This window comes from Bos javanicus, chromosome 7, assembly GCF_032452875.1.
Source record: "Bos javanicus breed banteng chromosome 7, ARS-OSU_banteng_1.0, whole genome shotgun sequence".
In the NCBI taxonomy this organism is placed as follows: domain Eukaryota; kingdom Metazoa; phylum Chordata; class Mammalia; order Artiodactyla; family Bovidae; genus Bos; species Bos javanicus.
Window position 1 is genome coordinate 6,502,718 of NC_083874.1, and position 26,733 is coordinate 6,529,450.

Genomic DNA, 26,733 nt, shown 5'->3' on the forward strand with positions numbered 1-26,733 from the left:
TGTCTCTCTGGCTGTAGGAAACCCGCCTTGGGAAGCTCATCAACGACGTCCGCAAGAAGACCAAGAACGAGGAGCTCGCCAAGCGGGCCAAGAAGCTGCTGCGGAGCTGGCAGAAGCTCATCGAGCCCGTGCACCAGAATGAGGCTGCGCTGCGGGGGCTGGCGGGTGCCCCCGGCTCGGCCAACGGCGGTGCCCATAACTGCCGGCCAGAGGCAGGGGCGGCCGGCCCGCCTAAGAGTGTCCACGACCTGAAGTACCGCAATGACATGCCAAGGCTGTGCGGGCAGCGGCTGGACAGGTTGGGCAGCCGCAAGCGCCGGGGAGACCAGCGTGACCTTGGTCACCCTGGGCCACCTCCCAAGGTCTCCAAGGCGAGCCATGACTCCCTGGTACCCAACTCATCCCCGCTCCCCACCAATGGGATCAGCGGGAGTCCCGAGAGCTTCCCCAGCCCCCTGGACAGCAGTGGGCACGTGGGCCCTGAGGGCAACCGCCTGGAGCACGGCGAGAACGACAAGCACAGTGGCAAGATCCCCGTCAATGCCGTGAGGCCGCACACCAGCTCCCCGGGCCTGGGCAAGCCCCCCGGGCCCTGTTTGCAGACGAAGGCTGTGGTGCTGCAGCAGTTGGACAAGGTGGACGAGACTCCAGGGCCCCCCCACCCCAAGGGGCCACCTCGCTGCTCTCTTGGTTCCCGGAACTCACGGCACGAGGGCTCCTTTGCCCGGCAGCGGAGCCCGTACACGTACAAGGGCTCCCTGCCCAGCCCATCACCTCGGCCCCAGTCGCTGGATGCCACGCAGGTGCCATCACCGCTTCCGTTGGCCCAGCCGTCCACGCCCCCTGTGCGGCGACTCGAGCTGTTGCCCAGCGCAGAGAGCCCTGTGCGCTGGCTGGAGCAGCCAGAGGGCCACCAGCGGCTTGCAGGGTTGGGCTGCAAGGCGGGGCTGCCGCCGGCCGAGCCCCTCCTGCCCCGGGCAGGCTTCTCCCCAGACTCCTCCAAGGCGGACAGCGATGCTGCCTCCTCCGGTGGGTCAGACAGCAAAAAGAAGAAGAGGTACCGGCCTCGTGACTACACGGTTAACTTGGACGGGCAGGTGGCTGAGGCTGGTGTCAAGCCTGTCCGGTTAAAAGAGCGGAAGCTCACCTTTGACCCCATGACAAGACAGATCAAACCTCTGACCCAGAAAGAGCCAGTGCGGGCCGACAGCCCCGTGCACACGGAGCAGCCCAGGACAGAGCTGGACAAGCCCGAGGCCAAGGCCAGCCTCCAGAGCCCTTTTGAACAGACGAACTGGAAGGAACTGTCGCGCAACGAGATCATCCAGTCCTACCTGAGCCGGCAGAGCAGCCTGCTCTCGTCGTCGGGCGCACAGACCCCGGGCGCTCACCACTTCATGTCCGAGTACCTGAAGCAGGAGGAAAGCACTCGGCGCGGGGCCCGGAAGCCGCACGTGCTGGTGCCTCATGGCCCGCCCACGGACTTCCCTGGGCTGAGCCGCGAGGTCACCCGGGACGATCTGGACAAAATCCAGGCCCACCAGTGGCCAGGGGTGAACGGGTGTCAGGACACACAGGGTAACTGGTATGACTGGACGCAGTGCATATCGCTCGACCCGCACGGCGACGACGGGCGGTTGAACATTCTGCCTTATGTCTGCTTGGACTGACCGGCCCTTCGGGCTCTAAGTGCATTCCCACCTTGCAGTCAGCCAGGGAGGACGGGCGCCAGGGCCCGCCGCCTCCAGTGGTTGGGAATCCGGGGGGTCCGGCCCGGGGCGGGAGGGAGGGGGCGAGAGTCTCTAGGTCTCTCTGCACTCATCCCTCTAAATTCTCCTTTTGTGAAATGCTGCTACCAGTTTACTAACAAAATTGCAAAGGAAGGACCGCGTGAAAGGAAGGCCAGCAAAGTGAGTTCAGAACTCTATAGCAAACCAGCTATAAAAAGCGTTAGTCTCCCACCCCAGAAGAGGTGCGGATGCTTCCCAGCCCTGGTGAGCTGGGACCTCAGTTGCAGGCAGGCACAGAAAACCTGTGGGAGAGGTTACCTTTAACACAGTGACAGAAGCACGCATCTCATCTTTGCATTTTCTGTTTTTAACATGGCCCTAAGCGTCTGAGGCAGTGGGCAGTACTGTGGCCTCGGTTTGCACCCCATTGGCCAGCTTTCCCATCACGGTGCCTCAGCTGTAGTGAGCTGCTGGCATCAGGCAGGCCGGCTGGCCACCCAGTTCGACCCATGCTCCCTGGGCGTCCACACATTTGTATCTGGTTTCAGTTACAGCCCAGTTTTTAAAGAAATGCTGCAGAAATTTGTTTTCTAAAGTTTATTTTGCCCCCTCTTCCATCTGACCACCAGACGAGTAACTTGCCTTTTGTTCTTCCCTCTTCAGTTTCCCCTTCCCACACATATCTAGAAAAGTTCACCTTTCTAGACTTCCCTTCCCTTCAAAACACAAAAGTAACCGCGGGTGCTACTGGTGTGTAAGCTGTACTGTTGGGCGAGAAGAGACCTGTCTGTATGCTGGAAACACTCATAACCATTCCTTTAGATTCGTTTGCCTTATGGTTATTTGTCATAAACGCGATTTGCAAAAACAAGGAGCCTTAGTGAATGTACAGTACCTAGACTTCTGTGTTCTCAGGACGCAGAAGGGAGCAACTTTGCTATTTGGTCCAGTAAGTGGACACCTTGTGATATAAATGTGGAAATAATAAAAAAAAAAAAACATTTGCACAAACCAGTCTGAGAATTGTTTTTTAATTTGGTCCTTTATAGCCACATTCATCCTCTCTGGATTCTGGATTAGCCAAGACAACCTGGACCCCATATCCAAGGTTCAGGCCCTATAGCTAGCCAGGCTGTGGGGAGGTGGGCAGGGCAGTCACCAAGTCCAGCCTATTAGCCTTCTGCATGGAGACTGACCTCTACCTTGCCTTTCATTCATTCAGGGTCACAATGCCTCTCCCACCTCCAGAGTCATCTGCTAACTCTGGGTGACAGAGTCGGAGAGACCACATCTGTCTCCATTCCAGACCTCACTTTCCCTAGAAACAGCTTTGCCCTCCCAAGCAGGCTCCACAACCCAGGTCTCAAGTGACCTTGTCTTACCCCTGAAATATTTGCAGTTCTTCCTTAACTATAAAGTGATGATCTTTTAATTCTTCTCCCTCATCTCTGAAACCATAAGCTTTGGCTTTCTATTTTTTTCAGTCTGGAATAATAAGTCATCTTGACCATATTTACTTGATGTCAGATGAAGAATCAACTCCCCCTTTAGAGGAGCAGCCCCACCAGGCAAATCAGGAGGTCCAGAAACATGCAATCAACCCAGAGCCACAGTTGCAGAGCCTTGGGGAATTCTGACATAGCCCTGGTGCAGGGCATACCCTCTCCTACAAGAGGGTGAAGTAGCTTTGAGGGCAGCCCCTGCCATCTACCACCTGTATGGAGCTGGGCTAATCACTTTACTCCTATACACCTGTCCCCATTTGGGAGATATAAATGATACCCCAAAGCTGTGAGGATTAAATTATATGATCCAAATTTAGCGGTGGGGAGGGGGGGCAAAAAGCTTGTCATCAGGACCATTTGTGCTGGGGAATAACTAGTTTCCTCAGTCCACTGTGCCTGTTTTCTCACATGTATTGTGGCCAGCTGACATGTGGGCATCCTGAGGATGACATCCTCCCGACAAAGGGTCAGAGGCACAGCTGGAAGCTATTAAGGTGCAGGTTGGCGCCCCATGAGCATCTCCTTTTCTCAGACCTGGGCTCTGAGGGAGGTCACTGCTCCTTAACCCCCTGCAAGCCCCACCTCTCCTGTGTCTGAGTATCTAGTAAGCCCTAGGGTACGGATACTGCCTGACTCAGAACACAAGGTTAAGCTGTGACTTCCCATCAACATTTTGCGGATCAAGTTGGGTTGCCACTTTTTAATTTGCCAAGTAAAGATAGAGTAGAAGGAAAATTTTACATTCCCTATCGCCCCCAAAGTTGGAAGTACATGATTTTTGAAACAAAGTCCTGCAGTGTAAGATCATCTTGCTGAAAACACCGCTTTGTTTTCCGTTGCGGCTTTGGGCTGCTCTATCCCAACCGGTCCTTGAGCATCAGCAGTAGGGGTCAGCACCACGCCCCTCCCTCCTGCAGATCCCTAGAGACAGGTGCCCGAGGAGGTTGCCATTACTGCGACTCCCAAACTTGCCAGAGGACCCATGCCACGTCGCTTCCCTTCCCTGGGCTTCGGTCCATCAGTCGGTGAAATGAAGACAGTAATACCGCACAGCGCGTTCCCAGAACGTGCTTCCAGGGCGCTCTGGGCTGGTCCTTTTGTTGGAGTGCGGCCACGGGAGTTCGCTCCCGGTTTGCAGAAGGAATTTAGCCCATGGAGAGGTTTTCACCATTCGGTTTCTCTTCCCGTAAGGTCTGGTCTTTTACCTTTGTCTTCCGACCATCAGGAATCTGGCTGGAGGGCGCCAATGAAGCCCGGATATCGAGGTTTGACCCGCGAACTCGATCGCCCGCTCACAGACACCGACATAGCGGTCCCTCCCGCCCTTCCTGTCTGTGCTCCGGGACCCAGTTAGGCTCCCTCAGGCCAGCCCACTTGGAGAAGGAAATGGCAACCCACTCCAGTGTTCTTGCCTGGAGAATCCCAGGGACGGGGGAGCCTGGTGGGCTGCCGTCTCTAGGGTCGCACAGAGTCGGACACGACCGAAGCGACGCAGCAGCAGCAGCAGCAGCAGCAGAAGGAGGACAGCCTACTGCTCTCAGAGCCCTTCGGGGCTCACCATCCCCTTTCCTTCCGCTTCCGGGACAGACCCCGCCCTCCAGGAAGCCCATCGAAAGGAGGGCGGAGCCTACGTTCGCTACGTGGTGGCGGGCGCGTCGGCCGGCGCGTGGCGCTGACGGAAGCGCCGGTGGCTAATAGGCAGCCGCGTTGGCTGGCGCTCCCGCCCCGGTCCTGCCCCGCCCCCGCCCGGCGTCCGGCCGTCGGATAGGCGGGAAGGGGCGGCCGCTCGGGAAGGATGGCGGCGGCGGCGGCGGTGGGAGTGGGCGCGGGCGCCGGGGGTTCGGGAGCCGCCGGAGGCGGCGGCGGGGGGGCGCGCGAGGGCGCGCGGGTGGCAGCGCTGTGCCTGCTGTGGTACGCGCTGAGCGCGGGCGGCAATGTGGTCAACAAGGTGATCCTGAGCGCCTTCCCATTCCCCGTGACCGTGTCGCTGTGCCACATCCTGGCGCTGTGCGCGGGGCTCCCGCCTCTGCTCCGGGCCTGGCGCGTGCCCCCGGCGCCGCCCGTCTCGGGCCCTGGGCCGGGTCCGCATCAGTCGTCCGGCCCGCTGCTACCGCCGCGCTTCTACCCGCGCTACGTGTTGCCGCTCGCCTTCGGCAAGTACTTCGCATCAGTGTCCGCGCACGTCAGCATATGGAAGGTGCCCGTGTCCTACGCGCACACCGGTGGGTGCCCAGGCTGGCCTAGGGGGCGGCGGCTGGCGCACGCCACCTGGGGCTTTGACGCTTGGGTCGGAGTGCGCCGGCTGGGGTGCCCTCGACGGTCTGGAATGTCGGGCTGAGAAGTCCGTTTCAGTCCAGAAGGCGCTGGAGGCCGCCAAAGCTTTTAGCAAGAGAGGGACACGCACAGGGGTCTCCGGGAGGGAAGGGACTGAGAAGAAAGCTGGGAAGTGAGCAGGGCGGATCAGAAGTGTTGGGTTCGGGGAAGGCCCACAGATAGAGAAGAGCTGAAGTGGCTTGAGGGGCAGCCAAGCCTTCTCACCCCTCCCCCCTAGTGGGGTTGGGACAGGTCCCAGAGTGGGTTCTGGGACTAGCGCAGCTCCCTGAATGCCCCTACCCTCTCTTTGCAGTCAAGGCCACCATGCCCATCTGGGTGGTCCTCCTGTCCCGGATCATCATGAAGGAGAAACAGAGCACCAAGGTAACCTAGGCGGGCTCTGGGCCGGTGGGGGCCCCAGAGGCTTCCCAGCTGTTGCTGAGCTGGTGACGTGGTCCAGGTTCCTGGTCTGCAGGCTGCCTGGCTTCCTGTCAAATAAGGAAGTCATCTTCTAGACCTCTTTTGCTGCTAACGTTCTGGAATCACCCCCCGGGGCAGTAGCAAGTGGGGTGTGTGTTCCTGAGTTGTTTCTGATGTGTGGCCTCAGGATGCTGCTGCCCATCTCAGATCCAGCCTTCCTCCCTGTTTGGATTCCCATCCTGGGGTTGCTGGTAGGCAACTTGGATAACTTGGTCCCATCTTGACCAGACCACCCCCTCCAGTGGAATGAGGGTTGGAACATCTGACTCCTTGCTGGAACGGAACTCTGACAGAGTTTTACATCTTTGCAAGAGATAGTGGTCAGGCTCAGGATTTCTGGGGTCACAAGTGAGAAGCTAGTCAGAGGAATCTGATTTTGGCAAAGCCCAGCAAAGTCTTCGAAATAAAAACAGCCAGGAATTGTGAATGTCTGGAAATGGAAGTGATGGCAGCCCGCAGAGCCCAGGGCTGCATGGGGAAGATGCTCTGGGCACAATCCAGGGTCTGTTCGAGATGCCAAGCCAGGGTATTTCCTGGCTTGGAGTGAGAGAAGCTGTGGCTTCAGCCAGAGACAGCCTTGCCCTGTGTCCTTAAGTGGAAGTGGGATTCCTGTTGTCCCAGCTGGAATCCATTTCATGCTGGACAGAGCGCCTCTTCTCTATGTGGTTGGTTTCTGGCATCCTGTATTTTATGTAACTTAGAACGGCAGTGCCCTGGATCAGCTTATAGAAATGGGGCCACCCCTGGCTGGTGTCTGCTTTCGGTCAGTCTTGTCCCCTGCCAGATCTGGTGTGCCCTGCAACCCACCCCCAAGGTGCTGTCAGATGTGCCTGGTCTCCCCAGGTCGGAGTTGGCCAGGAGGTGTGTGTCTTGCCTCTCTCAGTGTCACACTGTGTTTATCAGGTTTCCTGTGGTAAGGGTCATTGTACCCAGCTTGGGCAGGGAGCCAGAACCTTTCACAGGGAGGAGAGACAGGGGAATGGCTTAGGCAGGAGACTAATGATGATGACGACAGATTAAGTTGTGGCCCCACCCTTTCCAGGTAAGGCTGGTGATCATTTCATCTCGGGGAAAGCAATGAGCCTTCAAAAGGAAGAGCCTGAGGACCAGCCAGTAGTGAGGGGCAGGGATTCTGGACTTCAGAGCTCTCTTACCCTGTGTATGTGGGGATGGGGGTGGAGCTTCACCACCCCCTCCCAAATCTCTGAAGTATTTTTTTGTTTGTTTTTAATCTCTTTATTTGTTTGTTTTGGCCATTCTGTGCCGAATGTGGGATCTTAGTTCCCTGAACAGAGATCAAACCTCAGCCCCCTGCATTGGGAGCAGAGTCTCAATCAGGGAAGTCCCCAGAGTGCTTTATGAGTATCGTTTGTAGGGGAAGGATGAGCCAGGAGTAAGGAAAGCCAAATGTTGGGGACGGACCCTATTTCTCTGGAAGTTGGGAGCCTATTTAGCTGTGAGAGTTCCAGGGACTTTCCAGGCCCGGAAATGCTTGACCCTTCTGGAAGACCCCGGTCACAGCACTCACTACTCGTGCTTGGGGCCAGCAGTTGTTGGGTGCCCGCTAAGTGCCAGGTACCAGCATAGAGCAGTGAACAAAGAGCTGCCCTAAAGGAGTGCAGGGATGCAGACGATGTAAAGGGTGCTTCTAGTGGGTGGAGAGCGCTGTTCCCAAAACACACAGCTGGGCAACCTTACCCTGTCTAGGGGGCACTGGGTCAGGGAAGGTTCTTGGCCTTTGTGAACTGTGACCCCTGAAGGGAACGGAGATCTCCAGCTGAAGAAGGTGTAGGGGGAGTGTCCTCACTAGGGATAACTGCATGTTGGAAGAGTGCAAAATAAAAGGGACCCAGGAAACCCATCAGAGGCTAACAGTTTCAGATCCTGGTGTTGGTGGCGGCAGCTGGGTAGATCCTGTTAGGACCAGCCCTGGCTTGTGGCTCTTAATGTAATGGGGGTGTTGGCATGGCTGGGGCGCCCACAGTGACACGGCCCTGCCCTCGGGTACTCTGAGAACCATCTGCCTCTGCCTGACTCCCCAGAGTGTTACGGTCCCAGCTAACACCTGCATGCAGAGTGGCAGGTGGTGCCCCTCTGGGGAGGAGAGAGCAGTCGGGCCCCCCCAGGCGTCAGCACTGGGCGGCCCAGCTCCACCCGGCCTGGCGGCCACTGCTGCATCCTCTCACAGGTGTACCTGTCCCTCATCCCCATCATCAGCGGCGTCCTGCTGGCCACCGTCACCGAGCTGTCCTTCGACATGTGGGGGCTGGTCAGCGCCCTTGCAGCCACGCTGTGCTTCTCGCTTCAGAACATTTTCTCCAAAAAGGTACTGGGACACCGTCCAGGGTGCACCTGCTGTTTCTGGGGTGGGTGGGTGGCGTCTAAGAAAGCAGCCAGGTAACGATTTCTTCATTGTTGGGACAAAAACATCCTGTCGCCTTTCTGCTGCTTTTCTATTGTTTTGTTTTATAAATAGCTTTATTATTATCATATAGGAAGCTGACTTACATTCAATGTGAAAAAATAGAGAAAAGCACAGTGAAAAGAAATCAGAAATTTTATTGAGCACCTACTGTGTGACAGGCGCTGTAGTAGGTGCTGGGGACCAAGACTCAACAGAGACCTGCCCGCTGGCTCAGGGTTTCCTCTTTCTTGAGGAAAGCCACAGTGCTGTTCCCTACTGTTAATGCTAGGGGGTTTTTCCTGCATGGTTTTTAGAGTTGCAATATTACACATACTTTTTAAGTTTTGCTTTGTTCATTTATTATTTTAACATTGCATTTTCCCATATCATTAAAAATTATTGCTCCTAACTCATAATAATCACATTCTTTGCAGGTGTCATAATTAACACAGTTGGTTTCCGTACTGCACATGCAGATTATTTCCAACTAATCCCTACAAATAATACAATTTATGAACATCTTTGTGCAAAACATTTTTCTATTTCTCGGGTTATTTCCTTTTGATGAGTTTACCATTCTTGGGTCAGAGGGTATGAGATATTTACAGCTTTTGATATACTTTTCCTGCTTGTTTTCTGGAACTATATACCAGTTTAGACACGAACCAGCACCATTTCAGAGTGCCTGTTTCACTGTAGCTTTACCAGCAATTGAGTGTTGCTGGGTTTTGTTTTTTCTTCTCTCGGTCCTTTGCATATGAAACACGGCGCTTGTTGTGGTCATGGGCAGTGTGCCTCATCATGGGCCGTGTGTCTCGTCATGGGCCGTGTGTCTCGTCATGGGCCGTGTGCCTCACCATGGGCCGTGTGTCTCGTCATGGGCCGTGTGCCTCATCATGGGCCGTGTGCCTCATCATGGGCCGTGTGTCTCGTCATGGGCGCACTTGCAGGTTTGGCGGTCAAGGTCAGATACCAGGGATAATGTGCAGCCACCATGTTTCGGGCCTGGGTAAGCGGAGCCTCTCTTGCCACTTATAGTTACAACCAGCCTTTAAAGAGGTTTTCTCTCTTCAGGTATTAAGAGATTCAAGGATCCACCATCTCCGGCTGCTGAACATCTTGGGCTGCCATGCCGTCTTTTTTATGATCCCCACGTGGGTCCTGGTAGATCTCTCGGCTTTCCTGGTCAGCAGCGACCTGGTGAGTTGGCCTGTGCCAAGAACATGCCCTTTTCTTAGCTGGTTCCGAAGTAGGTACTTTGTCAGGGAATTATGCCTCTGTGTTGACTGGGGCATCGGGCCTCTGACCGCCAGCCCTTTTAGCTCTCAGCTCTTTGATGATTCAACATTGAGTGCAGTCAAGGAAGTCGGCTTCTTATGCGTTTTCTTCTCAGTCGTGCTCGATCCCAGCTGCTCATAACTGCTGCATTTGTGCCAGTGCATTCAAGGAAGAAAAAATGCCAGCACAGGCAACTTTCCCACCCTGACGGTCTGGTTCAGGTCTCACTTGGCCTTTTAGAAACTCTGCTTGCACTGCTCAAGTCCTTTCTTGGTGTCATCTCTGTCTGTACTGCCATTGACTCCAGATGTACCCACAGCTCTCTGAGCTGAGCCCAGGAGAGAGCATCTTCCCACCCACGGCCTACAGGACCAGCCTCCAGAGAAGGTACTGGAAACCAATGCAAGCAGTAGTGATAAGGAGGTGGGCATGGTTCTTCCTGGTCTGAGCTGGATGGAGTCAATGTAGGGCTTAATGAGGTCCGACTGGATTCTTCTGTTAAAGATCAGTGTATCAATTCTTATTTTTAAAATTTATTTTACTTTTTGCTTCGCTGGGTCTTCATTGCTGCTTGGGCTTTCTCTAGTTGGAGCAGGTGGGGACTGCTCGTGATTGCAGTGCCCAGACTGCTCACTGCAGTGGCTTCTCTTGCTGCAGAGCACAAGTTCTAGGTGCGTGGGCTCAGCAGTTGCCGCTCACGGGCTTAGTTGCTCCACAGCATATGGAATTTTCCTGGACCAGGGATCAAACCTGTGTTCCCTGCATTGGCAGGCAGATTCTTAACCACTGGACCACCAGGGAAGTCCCTGCACTACCCCATCTTACTATATGAGAGACTTGAGCATCCTCAGATCTGGGGACTTCTGAAACCAATCCCCCACAGGTACTGAGGGCCAAGTGTGTTCATTCCTCCACCCTCCTTATACAAATAGTGACTTTTTAGATATTTTAGATATTTAGAAAAGGTAGAAAAGGTTTTCACTCAATAACGCATCGTGGGGATCGTTCCATACTGGCCTGTCAGGTCCTCCTTCCTCTGGTTGCTGCTTTGCACTGCCTGTCGGTCTGGCATCAGCGCTGCTACGCTGCTCTGACGCACTGGTGTCTCTGTGCACACTCACAAACAGGCATGTGTAGATTGTGTTCTGCTCTCTCCTTGCTCTCTTTGCTTTGCTTTCTCTTGCATTTAGGACATTTTTTAATTTTCTTTTAGTAATAAACTTACTTCCATTGCCATTGGTGATCTCTTTTTCTCGTCAGGTCATTTTTTTTTTTAATTTTTGACTGGGCTGGGTCTTCGTCACTAGATGCAGGCCTTCTCTGGGTGCAGTGAGCAGAGACTGCTCTACTTGTGGTGTGCAGGCTTCTCACTGCAGTGGCTTCTCTCGCTGCGGGGCATGGCTCGAGGGTGTGCAGGCTTTAGTAGTTGCCAACTCACAGGCCCTGGCATGCATACTCCACAGTTGTGGCATATGGACTTGGCTGCCCCACGGCACGTGGGCTCTGAACCAGGGACTGAACCTGTGTCCCTTGCATTGGCAGGTGGATTCTTAACCATCGGCCCATCAGGGAAGCCCTGAAGCCGTATATTGTTTGCCTTGATGGGACCCTTGTGCGTTTTAACAGCAGCCCTAGCAGCGCACAGTATTCCACACTGCTGCCCCCAAAAGTGGGGTTCCTAGTGGGGCTCCCCCGCCCTCCCGTGTCTTCCCGCAGCAGCCAGGTGAGTTAGGTGTGTCCTAGTGCTGTGCTCCACAGTGGAAGGGAGAAAGCTCAGGTTGGAGACACATCATCTGGGCCTGCTACTCACCATGTTTCCAAGAATCAAAAGCTACAGCAGACAGTTCCCAGACATATCCAGACCTGCTGCCAACAGCTCAACTGTAGCCAGGTATGGATTTCCAGACTCTGAAGCAGGTGGCCCAGTTTTAAAGCTTGGACAGGATGGGTGAAGCCAGTACTTGAGAACTGAAAAGTAAATGGGGACAGGCAGGCTGATGGAGAAACCAGATTACAAAGCACCACTGAGCCAGCTGTGGGTTTGCTTTCTTCTGCCTCCTGTGTCTTCAGCCTGGACTTAAAGCATCTGGAAACACAGAAGTGGGCACTGGGGGAGGAAGAGAGTGAAAAGCCCTCTTTACTGGCTTGCTGAGGGAAAGGAGATTCGTGGTGCTCTGAGAGCACGGGGGGAATCCTCTGTTTCTGTTTCCCTTGTCCTCTCACGTCCCAGGCCCCCAGCAGTCCCGTTTGGTGGTGGCAGCAAGGTCCCATAGGCCCCTGAGATGCTCAGGTGGGAACCTCCCTCTGCAATCGCAGGACAGGATTAGCCCCTGTTGCACTTTTTTTCTTTTCTTCATCCTCCCACTGCTTGGCCCCGAATGGAGGTAGAGTTGTAGGAAGGAATCAGAGTGGGGTTATTAAGTCCAGCTTTCTAAGTGGATAATTGAAAGAGGGAGACCTCAGAAACCAGAAAATACCAAGGAGACATGGAAAGAAGGAACCTGGGGGAAATGATCTCATAAAACACCATAAAAGAGACTTCCCTGGTGTTCCAGTGCTTAAGACTCTGCACTTCCACTGCAGGGGACATGGGTTCAATCCATGGTTACGGAACTAAATCCTGCATGCCATGCAGTGCAACCAAAAAAAAAAAAACACAAAAAAGGCAGAGCCAAAATGGAAAAGCAAGCAGAAATCTGAAATTCAGTTAAAGTTGGAAAGACAAAGTTACCATTTTAAAAATAAAACAACAAAATTCTGAGCTGCACATGTGAGGATCTGATCCTAACAGCACACAAAGACAGAACAGTCTACTGCCCAGGCCCGTGGCTGACCGCTGCGTGGGGTCACTGTGTGCTGCTGTGTGCCGCTGAAAGGCTTGAAAACAGAGCTGGTGCTGGGACCACAGCCCACTGGAGGCTGGTTAGGCTTGTAGCCTGAACCTAGCTGAGTCTGCTAAAGCCAAGTATCAACATTATCCATGGGACCTACAGTCGTATGGAGGAGGCAATGGCACCCCACTCCAGTACTCTTGCCTGGAAAATCCCATGGACGGAGGAGCCTGGAAGGCTGCAGTCCATGGGGTCGCTAAAAGTCGGACACGACTGAGCGACTTCACTTTCACTTTTCACTTTCATGCACTGGAGAAGAAAATGGCAACCCACTCCAGTGTTCTTGCCTGGAGAATCCCAGGGACGGAGGAGCCTGGTGGACTGCCGTCTACGGGGTCACACAGAGTCGGACACGACTGAAGTGACTTAGCAGCACAGTCGTATAATATTCTAAACGTCCAGGATATAATCCAGAATTACTGGGAACACAAAGAAACAGAAAAATTTCAAGTCTTATGAGAAAAGACAATCAACAGATGCCAGTACTGGGATGACCCAGATATTGAAATTATTGGACAAAGCCTTTAAAGCAATTATTTATAATCATGCTCCAAGAATGTTCTTGACACAAATGGGAAGAATAGAAGACAGAACCAAGTGGAAATTTCAGGATGGAAGAAACAACTTAAACTCACTGGATGGTATTGGATGAACTCAGTAGCAGAATAGAGATGACAGAGGGAGGTCCGTAACTTGAAGATAAGTCAGCTGAAGGTGTCTACTTTGAGCCACAGAAAGAAAATGATTCAAAGACAAAAAAAGCTTGAAAACAGAAAAAGGATGCATTATTTATAGGAGAACAGAAATTTGGACAATTGTGGGTTTCTCATCAGAAACCATGAAGTAGAATAACATTCGTAAAGTACTAAAACTAAAGAACTGTTAACACGTAATTCTATATCCAGCAAATATAGAATTTCCAAAATCACTGGGTCTATAGATCAGGAATAAAGAATTGAACACCACTGTCAACCAACTGGAAATCTCATTGACATTTATAGAATATGTTACCCAGCAGCAGCAGAATAGACATCTTTTCAAGTGTATATGTGGAAATTCACCAAAATAGATCATATTGTATGTCAAAAAAACCTTAAGAGAACAATAAAATTAAAAGTAAATAACAAAGAAGTAACAGGAAAATTTCCAAACACTTGGAAACTAAACAGCACATTTCTAAATAATCCATGGACCAAAGAGGAAGTCTCAAGGGAAAAGAAAAAACATTTTAACTGAAGCAAAACTGACCCTTCCAAAAAAGAGAGAGGGATAAGACAATACAAATAATCAGGAATGAAAAAGGGAGCAGTACTGCAAAACTCACAGAACTTAAAACCATAAAAATACTACTGACAACTCTACACACATAAAATCAATGACAGCTGAAATAGACCAGTTCTTCATAAACCACACAGTATCAGAATGTACCCACTCCAGATGAAGAAGATAACCTGAATCTTATAACTATTAAAGAAATTGAATTCATAGTTTAAAGCCTCCTAGAAAGAAGTCATCAGGCCCAGATGGTTTTATGGGTAATTTCTACCAAACATTTAAGGAAAAATAAACACCAGTTCTGCACAATCTCCTCTGGAAAACAAGTGGAAAAGAAGACTTTTGGTTCATATTAACAAACCATAAAAAGGACAGATATCCCTTGTGAGAATAGAGACAAAAGTCCTTAATAAAATATTCAGTTCAGTCGCTCAGTCGTGTCCGACTCTTTGCCACCCCATGAATCGCAGCACGCCAGGCCTCCCTGTCCATCACCAACTCCCGGAGTTCACTGAGACTCACTTCCATCGAGTCAGTGATGCCATCCAGCCATCTCATCCGCTGTCGTCCCCTTCTCCTCCTGCCCCCAATCCCTCCCAGCATCAGTCTTTTCCAGTGAGTCAACTCTTCGCATGAGGGGGCCAAAGTACTAGAGTTTCAGCTTTAGCATCATTCCTTCCAAAGAAATCCCAGGGCTGATCTCCTTCAGAATGGACTGGTTGGATCTCCTTGCAGTCCAAGGGACTCTCAAGAGTCTTCTCCAACACCACAGTTCAAAAGCATCAATTCTTCGGCGCTCAGCCTTCTTCACAGTCCAACTCTCACATCCATACATGACCACAGGAAAAACCATAGCCTTGACTAGACGGACCTTTGTTGGCAAAGTAATGTCTCTGCTTTTGAATATGCTATCTAGGTTGGACATAACTTTCCTTCCAAGGAGTAAGCGTCTTTTAATTTCATGGCTGCAGTCACCATCTGTAGTGATTTTGGAGCCCCAAAAAATAAAGTCTGACACTGTTTCCACTGTTTCCCCATCTATTTGCCATGAAGTGATGGGACTGGATGCCATGATCTTCGTTTTCTGAATGTTAAGCTTTAAGCCAACTTTTTCACTCTCCGCTTTGACTTTCATCAAGAGGCTTTTTAGTTCCTCTTCACTTTCTGCCATAAGGGTGGTGTCATCTACGTATCTGAAGTGATTGATATTTCTCCCGGCAATCTTGATTCCAGCTTGTGTTTCTTCCAGTCCAGCGTTTCTCATGATGTACTCTGCATAGAAGTTAAATAAGCAGGGTGACAATATACAGCCTTGACGTACTCCTTTTCCTATTTGGAACCAGTCTGTTGTTCCATGTCCAGTTCTAACTTGCTTCCTGACCTGCATACAGATTTCTCAAGAGGCAGGTCAGGTGCTCTGGTATTCCCATCTCTTTCAGAATTTCCCACAGTTTATTGTGATAAAATATTAGAATCAAATAAATAAAATATTAGAATAAATCAAATGCAGGGATATGTTAAGAAACATACTACACTATGAAAAAGTGAGATTTAAATCAAGAATGCAAGGCTAATTCAATACTTTGAAATCAATCAATGTAATCTACTGTAATAGCCTAATAAAAAACACATAGTCATATCAACTCATGCAGATAAGGCATTTGACAAAATGCAACATCCAGTCATGAGTTTTAAAAAGTCAACACACTACTGGAGAAGGCAATGGCACCCCACTCCAGTACTCCTGCCTGGAAAATCCCATGGATGGAGGAGCCTGGTAGGCTGAAGTCCATGGGGTCGCTAAGAGTCAGGCGCTAAGAGTCGGGCACGAGTGAGCGACTTCACTTTCACTTTTCCCTTTCATGCATTGAGAAGGAAATGGCAACCCACTCAGTGTTCTTGCCTGGAGAATCCCAGGACGGTGGAGCCTGGTGGGTTGCCGTCTCTGGGGTCGCACAGAGTCGGACATGACTGAAGCGACTTAGCAGCAGCAACCATAATGGATTAATGACATAGTATGAATTGCCTCCAGCTATATATTTCTTTAAACTTCTTTCATTTTTAAAAGCATTTTTATTGAATGATTCTTACTGTTTGTTTGTATTAGAATTCCATTTATGAACTGGAAAAATTTACAAGATGCTAAGAGCTGAAAGAGATCTATAGAAAGTGCTATGACAATGGGGCCTATTGTCACTGCTTATGAAAGTCATTTACGGGTTAATAAAGGAGACAATGAGGAGGATGAAGGTGCATAGAATACAAGGGAGGTGAAAACCCAGCAAATTTGTTCCAGAGAATCCACAGAGACAATGGTAGGAAATAAAAGTCAGACATGTAGGATGGGGTCAAGTCATGAAAACCTTCACAATTCAGCAAAACTGTCACAACATTTCAGTGACTCTCAAACAGAACTTAAGGAGACAGCTAACAGCAGGGAGAGAGATGGTTCTTGTAGCAGCATTTCAAAATGCTGATGCTTTATTACAAGTGGTCAGTTAGCTGCTCCCAAGGCAAAGCACTGGGCCAACCCTTCCTTACTCTGATAACTAGCCTTCACTTTCAGACTTCCTTTTTTTCTTGACATTAATTTTTTTAACCACTATAAAAGCACTGGGTGGTAGTAGGCAGGAAGAAGAATGCAATACATATACACAAAGAATCTTATCCAGAAGAAATGGCTTTAGAAAAACACTGGTCAAATACAAACAGCTGAAAATTTCCTTTTGTTAAACCAGGTTGATTTCTTATTAGTCCAAATGTTTATCTAGTTGTGAAGCTGCTATCAAATTGGAGAATATGTTTTTTTGGTAATAAGACTATGTTACTGCTTGAATAAATAGCAGTCATACAGAAGAACTAAATTGATTTTTTCCCAAAAAGAATGCCAAATGGCCAACAGTCACATAAAAAGATGCTCAACATGGTTAATGATCAGAGAAATGCAAATCAAACCCACAGTGAACCTCATACCTGTTAGAATGATCATCATCAAAAAATCTACAAGCAATAAATGCTAGAGAGGGTGTGGGGAAAAGGAAACTCTCACAGATGTTAGTGGGAATGTAAACTGGTCTGACCATGGTGGAAAACAATATGTAAGAAAATCTGATTTAGAAATACAGAAAAAATTTTAAAAATAGATCTGCCATATGATCACTTCTGGGCATATATCCAAAGGCTATTTATTTTAATTGGAGGCTAATTACTTTACAATATGTGGGATTTTGAAGAGATCTATGTACTCCTGTATTTATTGCAGCATCATTCACAATACTTAAGACGTGAAAACAACCACAGAGCCCATTAATGGATGAAAGAATAAAGAAGATGTGGTGGACATATACACAATGCAATGTTATTAAGCCACAAGAAAGGAGGATATCATGTCACTTGCAACAACATGGATTGACCTTGAGCCCATTATGCTAAGTGAAATAAGTTGAGGGAAAAATGAGCAGTAAATAAGCCATACAGATCTACTAAACAATATAATGAATAAAGACAATACTATACTATAATTATGTAATGTGATAGATGTTATTACAATGGCAATCACAATATATAAATATATCAAAATAACTTGTACACAATGTTAAACTTGCATGTTACATTTATTCAATAAATATGTTAAATTTGTTCAATAAAAAGAAAAATAACTTAAAAAAAAAAAAAAAAAAAGTCAACACACTAGAAATAGAGGAAACTACCTCAACTTGACCAAAGGCATACATAGCTAACATAATGATGAGAAATTGAAAGTTTTTTCCCCTAAATTCAGGAATAAGGTAAAGATGTTCACTCTCAATAGGCCCATTCCCCATGATACTTAACATCGTAGCCAGAACAATAAACAAGGTAAAGAAATAGATTTGAAAGGAAGAAATAAAATTCTTTCTACTCAACAAAATCTTATACTTCTTACATTCAGCTATAAATCATTACTTAAATTTTAACTTCTGCTGGGCAAAGGCATTAATGAAAAAAAGTTGAGAAACTATCTCCCTATGTGTATATATTTGGAGATAGATACTTATAGATATTAAAATTTGTTTAATAAAAGCTGATTGGAAATTTTACATTGACTGGCAAGAGAACTGAAATAGCTAAATAAGTTTGAGAAAGAAGAACAGAGTTGGAGGAATCACATAATTTTAAGACTTAGTATAAAGCTATGGATATTGGTGGAAAAAGACGTCCATCAGTGAGCAGATAGACAGCATGAAAGTATACTCACAGATACGGGTGACTGATTTTTTGCAAAGGTTCAAAGGCAACTCCATGGAGAAAGGATGGTTTCTTTAACAAATGGTGTGGGAGCGAATGAACATCCATATGCAAGATCTGAGCCTTGACTTCAGCCTCACACATTATACAAAATTTAACTCATAAGGTATTCTAGGCCTAAATATAAGAGCAAAAATGGTAACCTTTAGAAGAAAACAGAGGAAACATCTTCATGACTTGGAAATAGTTTGTAGACATTATACCAAAAGCACAGTCCATTAAAAAAAAAAATTGCTAAATGGGGGCTTCATCAAAGTTAAAGGCTTTTGCTCCCCAAAATACTACTAAAGAAAGACAGGCTACAGACTGGGAAAAAAATACTTGCCACTGAGATACTGACAGAGGACTTGTGTTCAGGATATATAAAGAACTCTTAAAACTCAACAGTAGTTTAAAAATAGGCCCAAGACTTGAATTTCACCACTGAGATTGTGCAGATGTGAAATATGTTCAACATCATTAGTCATTAGGGAAAAGCCAGTTAAAACCATGAGGAGATTCCGCTCTGTATCTGATTGAATAGCTCCAGTGAAAAGTACTGACAGTACCGTGTCTGTCAAGGATGGGGCACAGCTGGCATTTTCCTGTTGTTGGAGCAACTGCAAAATGGCGCAGCCACTCTGGAAAACATTTGGGAGTTTCTTCTGAAGTTAAACATACACTGACCACATGTCCCAGCAGTCTCACTCCTGGGTGTCTAGAGAAATGGAACTCAGGTTCACATAGAAGCCTGTGCACAAATGTTTAGCAACTCTGTTTATGATCACAGAGTATTGGAAACAACCCAGATGTCCTTCAACAGGTGAATGGAGAAAGAAACTTCGATGTGTTTGTACAGCAGAATATTTCTCAGCAAGAACAAAGGTACCAACTGTCATCCCTTACAAGTTGGGTGGATGTCACAGGCATTATGCTGAATCAAAGAAACCTGTTTGAGAAGGTTCCATGCTGCATCTTTCCAGTTAGAGGACTGTTTCCAAAAGACAAACCTATCGTGGAGAACACCTCAGTGGTTGCCTGGGTGGGGGAGGGAGGGTGCACAGAGAAGCCCTGGAGAGTGCCATGGGGTGATGGAGCTGTTCTGAACTCTGACTGTGGTATTGGCTACACAAATCAATATATGTGTGTTAATACACATGGAACTATCCACCAGAAGGAAGAAACACTCAACTTTTTTGTATGTCAGTTCTTTTAAAACGCTGGATTGGCTGGGTTGCTTTGCAAGCAGGCTGCCTTGTAAAAATAGCTTGTAAGTCCCTGTGGGTCACCTCAGGGAAGAATTCCTGGGGGAACAGGCCAGCTCACCCTGAAGGTAATTCTGAGCAGGTCCCTACTTGGATCTCCCTCACTTTTAAGAGGACTATGTGATCCTTCCCTATCAGAAGGTGCTGGAGATATAATCAGGCCACTGCCCAAGGATTGCTGCAGCTCTCTTCCTGGCAAGGCCACTAGACCCCACTGTCTGAGAGATCCAGCTGTGTCCTCCTGTGTGAGAGGTCAGAGCAGTCTGGGAATTGGCCTGAGATCAGCCCAGGCTCTTTGAAGAGTTTGTGGTCCTAATGTTTGCTAGTTGGTGTTTCTTCTGTTGTTCAGCCAGTCAGTTTTGTCCAGTTCTTTGTGACTCTATGGACTGCAGCACACCAGGCTTCCCTGTCCTTCACCATCTCCTGGAGTTTGCTCAAACTTAGGTCCATTGAGTTGGTGATGCCATCCAACCATCTCATCCTCTGTTGCCCTGTTCTCCTTCTGCCTTCCGTCTTTCCCAGCATCAGAGTGTTTTCTGATGAATTGAGTCTTCACATCAGGTGACCAAAGTATTGGAGCTTCAGCTTCAACTTCAGTCCTTCTAATGAATATTCAGGATTGATTTCCTTTAGGATGGACTGGTTTGATTTCCTTGCTGTCCATGGGACTCTCAAGAGTCTTCTCCAGCACCACAGTTTGAAAGCATCAGTTCCTCAGTGCTCAGCTTGCTTTGTGGTCCAATTCTTACATTGATACATGACCACTGGAAAAAATAGAGCTTTGACTAGATGGGCCTTTGTTGGCAAAGCAACGTCTCTGCTTTTACTGTGCTGTGTAGGTTTGTCATAGCTTTTCTTCCAAGGAGCAAATGTCTTTTAACTTCATGGCTCTGGTCACCATCTGCAGTGATTTTGGAACCCCAAGAAAATAAAGTCTGTTACTATTTCCATTTTTTCCCCATCTATTTGCCATGAAGTGATGGGGCTGGGTGTTGTGATCTTAGTTTTTACTTCTAGGCCCCCTTTATTATGGTGGCTTCATTCTGGCGAGAGTCGGATGGTAAAATTTTGTTTTTTAAGATTTTCACTTCCTTTTTTAAAAATTTTATTTGATTTTTGACTGTTGCTGCATGCAGACTTTCTCTAGTTGTGGCATGCCGAGCTCCTTGCCATGATGGGTGCTCTGCAGCATGTGGAATCTTCCTGGACCAGAGATTGAACTCGTGTCCCCTGCACGTGCATTCTTAACCACTGGACAACCAGGGAAGTCAGCAACTAAAGTTTTGATGATAACATCATTTTCTGTTCGTTTGGCTTGGGATTCTTTTAGAGCACTTTCAAAACCATGATTGCATTTGGTCCTCACAGCAGCAGTGTTGTACAGACTCATCAGGATCAATCTTCCCCATTGCAGAGATGAAGCCAGAGAGGTTGGGCAGCTTGCCTGGGGACTCCCAGTGATGGGGCAGACTAGAGCCTTGGGCTCTCTGCCTTGTGGGGGAACTTCTTCACACACCCAGAGGCTGCCACCCCAGGACTTCCCCATTTGCTACAATGCAAAATGTCTCCATGGTTTGAATGTCTGTGTCCCCTAAAATTCATATGTTGAAACCTAAACCTTACAACATGATGGTGTTTGGAGACAGGGCTTTTTGGACGTGATTAGGACATGAGGGTGGGGCCCATCATGAATGGGATTTGTGCCCTTCTAAGAGACCCCAGAGCTTCCCTGGTGGCTCAGCATTAAGAATCCACCCACCAGTGAAGGAAATGGGAGTTTGACCCCTGATCTAGGAAGATCATATGCCATGGAGCAACTAAGACCGTGCACCACAGCTATTGAGCCTGTACTGTAGGGCTCACAAGCCCTGGAGCCTGCACGCCACGACAAGAGAAGCCACCACAGAGCAACGCACATACTGGAACTAGAAAGTAGCCCTTTCTCCCTGCAAGTAGAGGAAAGCCCACGCAGCAGTGCAGACCTGGCACAGCCAATAAATATACAGATAAAATTATTTTTAAAAAGAGAAAAACCCCAAAGAGTTCCCTTGCCAATTCTGCCCTGTGAGGACCCAGTGAGACCCACTGAACCAGGAGGGCGCTCACCAGATATGGAGTCTGCCAGCGCCTTTATCTTGGACTTCAACCCACAGAACTGTGAGAAATCAACATTTTTTGGTAACCCCTTTGGCCTGTGGTACTTTGTCATAGCAGCTCAAACAGGTGATGTCCAGTATGTAGACCCTGCTCTGCTAACCCAGAGCCCCAACCCTCCCTGCCCAGGGACAGGGGAAAGCTCTGGTTCATGTCCTCTGCACCCCTTAAATACCTGATGCCCCCCCCGAACCTCCACTTCCTTGGCAGGGACGGGTGGTGATTATTATTATTGTTGTGCCGTGCAGAGCGTCGTGAAGGATGGAGGTTGTACGTATAAGCACCTGGTATCACAGCATGGCCTGCCCGGGCCTGTTCCCTCACCGGGAGTGTGGCCCCCGAGAAACCACTGTGTGTCACCCCCCAGGGCGGGCGTGCTGTTCTGACCTCAGTGCTGCTCTCACTCCCCCGTCTCTGCAGACCTATGTGTCCCAGTGGCCTTGGACGCTCCTGCTCCTGGCCGTCAGCGGCTTCTGTAACTTTGCCCAGAACGTCATCGCCTTCAGCATCCTCAACCTCATCAGCCCTCTGAGCTACTCAGTTGCCAACGCCACCAAGCGGATCATGGTCATCACAGTGTCCCTGATCATGCTGCGGAACCCCGTCACCAGCACCAATGTCCTGGGCATGCTGACGGCCATCCTCGGAGTCTTTCTGTACAACAAGGTGAGTCTGGGCTGGGGGAGGCTGTCCCCTTGACACCCAAGAAGGCACCAAGCATTGGTGGAGAGGATGGAGCCTCACCAGGAACTGAGAGGCAGGGGTTCCAGCTCCCAGCTTTGCCACTGCCTGGTTTACGGTCTTGGCTCCGCTCCCTCCACCCTGGGCTTCCGTTTTCCCTCACAGATGCCCCAGGCTCACGCCTCACTCTGTTTTGGCTCAGTTCTACCGCAGCTCTATTGGGAATTTCACTCCTTCCTTGCGAAGGTTCTGTGTATTCCCGTGAAGCTGTGGGATGGCTGACAGGGAGGGCTGCTCCATTAACCGTTCAGTGAGCGTGCCCCAGCTCCACTCGGGGTGACACTTGTGTCACCTTGAAGGCCTCTTGGCCATGAATCTCGAGCCCCCGCTGTGTCCTCTGCGTCCCAGGCATGAAGCTGATGGCGTCACTGCTTTTTTGACCTTGCAGACCAAGTATGACGCGAACCAGCAAGCCCGGAAGCACCTCCTCCCCGTCACGACAGGGGACCTGAGCAGTAAGGAGCACCACCGGAGCCCCCTGGAGAAGCCCCACAACGGCACGCTCTTTCCCCCGCACAGTGACTACCAGTACGGCCGCAACAACATCTTGACAGATCACTTCCAGTACGGCCGGCCGAGCTACCCAAACTCATATACTTTGAACCGATATGACGTGTAGAGCCTAGTGAGCTGGGCAGGACGTTCTTCCAGTCCTCCCCTCCATCCCCGCCCCCAGCAGCATCAGAAACTCCTGACCACCAGTGAATGTACAACCCAGCCACGGGGGGATGGTGCGGAACCAGCAGAAGACCCTGGGGTCCCTGGCCCCCAGCCCGCCCAGGGGCAGCAGGAAGCAGACCCTGCCGTGGGGACCACCCCTGAGCTCCGGTGTTTCACGCCCTTTCTTCCTGGAGCCTTGTCTTCTGAGGGCGGCGTCACTCTGGAAACCTTGTCTAGGTTTTTACCTTTCTGTGTAGACTTATTTCCCCAAGTCTGTTCTTCAGAGTTCTTTTTCTGCTTTCCAGCCAGGACCCTCTCTGGAAAGGACACAGACCTCAGAGTGGGCGAAGTGTGCTTTGCAGGGAGGGTGGCAAGGAAAGGACCCTAGGGTGGTGCTTTGTGACTGGCCACTTTCTCAGGCAGGCACAGGACTGAAGCAGGTGTGGAGCAGAGGAGTGCAAGGGTTACGAAAACCTCTCCAGCCACAAAGGTAGACTCAGCTTTGGGTCAGCCCCATGACGGTTTGCAATTCTGGCCAACGTCCCTCAATGCAGAGCAATTGCAATTAGCACTGAATCCTTACAGCCTAATTCTCTGACCCGCAAGTCAGAGATGGTGTGCCGACCGAAAGGGAAGGGCTGCTGCTGACTCCTGACTCTCTTCCTTTGCTGGAGTGGAACGACCCTCCTCTCGGAGCAGCGAGAAGGATCGTTCGAAATCATGTTCAGCGTTTCAAGCTCAACCACAATACTCAATTTGTTCTCATGAGCCTTCAACACTCTGTGCTTAACAGGGTGTCTGGTGAGATGTTGGTTTTATGAGGATCTTGCATTTTTCTAGGGCATATTTTGTAGTTGTCTGTGTTTTTCGCCTCGGTCCCCCACCCCTCACCCCCCTCTTAGGGGATGCAGGATGCATGCAGATTGGCTTATGGTTGGAAACCCCTTTGGTTTTTAAACGTTTAAAAACAAGAAAGGTTGCTGGCGATGCCTGTCTCAGCACATGTCTGCATTTAGTAGGAAGGAATGAAGTGTTCTGAAGCGCTTTTCTAGTGACCACAACCTCTGAAAGTGAGATTAATCAAGAAGGTCATCTCCATACTTTTGTGTCACAGAGCTTGGCGCTCTGATTCTGTTAGCTGCTCTAGCGATGTTTCCGTCAGGATATGAATCATGTCCCAGGGAAGGGGCAAGCACCAGGCTAGGATTTGGTTTGCCAAATCGGTCTTTGGTCAAGAAGTTTGCGTTTTAGCAGAATCACATCACCAGGAAGATTATGTGAGCTCCGAGGGTAACCCGTGTGCTGAGGTCCAGGTTGGGACACTGGCATAAGAAATTGTGGCCTCAGAGAGGACCCTCCCTTGACTGCTGGCTGCCTTCTTCCTTCTGCCCTGCACCTAGCCTCTTCAACAGGCACTTGGCTTGATCAGCAGATGGGACCTCGGGTCACCTTTTACCTTCTGGCATGTGAGATGGTTCTCTGCTCCGAGAGGAAGTGCCAACCATTGCTTATGCTCGACTCCTGTTTGTTTTTGATGATGGGAACTTTGTACCTAGAGGTTACATTTTGTCACTCCTGGATGGGCCGCTCCTGGAGAGGTCATGAGGTCGCCTTCTGGCTTGTTTAGTACCACTGGCCTCAGGAGAACCCATTTGGCGTTGGCTTGCTTTTTCCTTACTTTGGCCTCAAGTTCTGAGACTACGTTGTGCGAAACAGGAAGGGGCCGTCCTCAAGGATGTTTTCATGAACTTGCCGAGTGCCTTCAGCAGGGGCAGGAGTTGGCCCTGCAGTTGGTCCACAATAAATGGAGGTAGTTTTGCATGGCACAGAGATTACAGTAATTGTCTTTATGATAGGAACTGATTCCTTGAACATAAAATTGAACTCCAAAATGAATTATGCTTCTCTGCAGGTTTAATGAAATTTCTGAGGTTGCTGGAATTTGTGTATTTGTTTTTCTAAAGCAAGATCTGCTGGTGAGGGGAGATACCTGACTGGTTTCTTTACGGTTTATAAATGAATAAACAAATATTTAGTTCTGTACATAAATCTACAGTGAGTACATACACTGGAATGAGACAATCATATTCGATCAGATCAGAAGACAAAGACATACTTTTGAGACTTGAAAGTTCAGAGCGGACGTTGACCTCCTGAAGGTTGGTTTTCCAGCCACTTGCTGCCCTGGCTCAGCCCCCACTACTCCTCCTCTCACATCCACATTTGCAGTTGGGTTGCTTCACCCTCCTCCCTGCTGGGGTTTGTAACAGCAAATTTAGTTCACCCATCCACGGTGTGGTCTGCAAAACTAATTCAAACCCAACCCCTTCATTTTACAGAAGGGGAAACTGAGGCTCAGAGGGCATTTTTAAATAGTGTTTGTTCACTATCTTGAGACTCAGTGTAGAATTTTTAAGCACCTTAAGTCATTCATTATTTGGAAAAATCAAACCCCTATTACAAAGGAGAGAAGTCAAACAGGTTCAAATGAAGAAGCACCTGGAATTTCTGAACTCTGCTGTGTATGTAGCACGCATCGCACAGCAGGTCCTGTGTTATCACTGGGACATAACCAGACCTGGATCCCTTGAGGTCTAACAGCCTTAAGGCAGAGAACATTAAATTATTGAAGAATCTGAAAATCGTGAACTCTTTATGTCACCGTGTTTTCAGGACTTTTCATGCTATAGACTGTTCTGCAGGAATGATACTGTGTATATTCTTGGATGGCATTTACCAAAAATAAATGATGGTCTCCAGGGAATTAAGATTGGTCCCAGTTTGTCGGTGAAGGGCCCCTTCTGAGTCAGTCTGTCATCAGCGTGTCCAGCCACAAAATGTGTAAGAGGCAGAAAGAACACACCAACTTGGTTCCCACATCCAGGTATATTGCAACCTTTTTATTTTTTCTGAGCCCAAATTTAGATGTGTGATTTATGGATTTGTGAGACAGTAGGATAAAAGTAGAAATCACAGCATCACAGTTAATGACGTGTCTTTATTGAACAGAGTAACATGGAAAATCCAAGAATGTTGCAACAGCTATGCTTATCCAGCATCTGTGTGAAGGAATAATAGTGAGTACCTGATACATGTGGGCTTTTTATACACACTCCACAAACGGTTACCCTTTGCCTTGCTACAGATGAAAATGGGGCCCAGACGGGTTAAGTAATTTGTCCAGGATCACACAGGTACTGCATTTCCCCCCATATCACTCAGAAACCACTGCCAACAGTTTCTTTTCATCGCAATGGATAGGTAAGTTTCTTCTAAAACAGTTGCCTACATCCTTCTGTTCAGTGATTTACTGAGTGCTTGCTGCTAAGCTGCTAAGTCACTTCAGTCGTGTCTGACTCTGTGCGACCCCATAGATGGCAGCCCACCAGGCTCCCCCGTCCCTGGGATTCTCCAGGCAAGAACACTGGAGTGGGTTGCCATTTCCTTCTCCAATGCTTGAAAATGAAAAGTGAAAGTGAAGTCACTCAGTCACGTCCGACCCTCAGGGACCCCATGGATTGCAGCCTTCCAGGCTCCTCCATCCATAGGATTTTCCAGGCAAGAGTACTGGAGTGGGGTGCCATTGTGCTTAGGTGGTGCCCAAAACAGGAAACAAATAAGCCTCCTGCCCTCTGAGCACTCAGCTCAATTTCTAGATGTGTGACTAAGGAGCACACAGGTGCTGTGTTAGAGGTGGGGGAGAAAATGCTAAAGTGCAGGGTTATTTGAGGGGCACGTGGGGATGTGCTGACATACATTTTCAATTCATAG

General features: G+C 49.1%; 2 protein-coding genes across 5 annotated transcripts in view; both read left to right on the plus strand.

Annotated features, from left to right (window-relative positions):
* MED26 (mediator complex subunit 26) overlaps positions 1-2,741 on the plus strand; it is a 40,238-nt gene extending 37,497 nt beyond the window's left edge. For all 4 annotated transcript variants that reach the window (XM_061421722.1, XM_061421720.1, XM_061421721.1 and 1 more), the window contains one exon: positions 18-2,741. In XM_061421722.1, coding sequence (XP_061277706.1) covers positions 18-1,670 — 1,653 coding nt within the window. In that variant the 3' untranslated portion in view covers positions 1,671-2,741. The remainder of the gene's footprint in view (positions 1-17) is intronic.
* Positions 2,742-4,966: 2,225 nt separating this feature from the next.
* On the plus strand, positions 4,967-25,726 carry SLC35E1 (solute carrier family 35 member E1). The gene is made up of 6 exons (XM_061421728.1): positions 4,967-5,457; positions 5,862-5,932; positions 8,217-8,354; positions 9,507-9,632; positions 21,982-22,227; positions 22,691-25,726. The coding sequence occupies exons 1-6, from the start codon at positions 5,031-5,033 to the stop codon at positions 22,919-22,921; spliced, it is 1,239 nt and encodes a 412-aa protein (XP_061277712.1). The 5' UTR covers positions 4,967-5,030; the 3' UTR covers positions 22,922-25,726.
* Positions 25,727-26,733: the final 1,007 nt, after the last annotated feature.

What these genes read in the sequence shown, in the direction of transcription:
- SLC35E1 (XM_061421728.1), top strand. Translation starts at nt 5,031, where the DNA reads ATGGCGGCGGCGGCGGCGGTGGGAGTGGGCGCGGGCGCCGGGGGTTCG. An exon ending in CGTGTCCTACGCGCACACCG is followed by an intron (nt 5,458 to 5,861) that starts GTGGGTGCCCAG and finishes CTCTCTTTGCAG; the next exon opens with TCAAGGCCACCATGCCCATC. An exon ending in AGAACATTTTCTCCAAAAAG is followed by an intron (nt 8,355 to 9,506) that starts GTACTGGGACAC and finishes TTCTCTCTTCAG; the next exon opens with GTATTAAGAGATTCAAGGAT.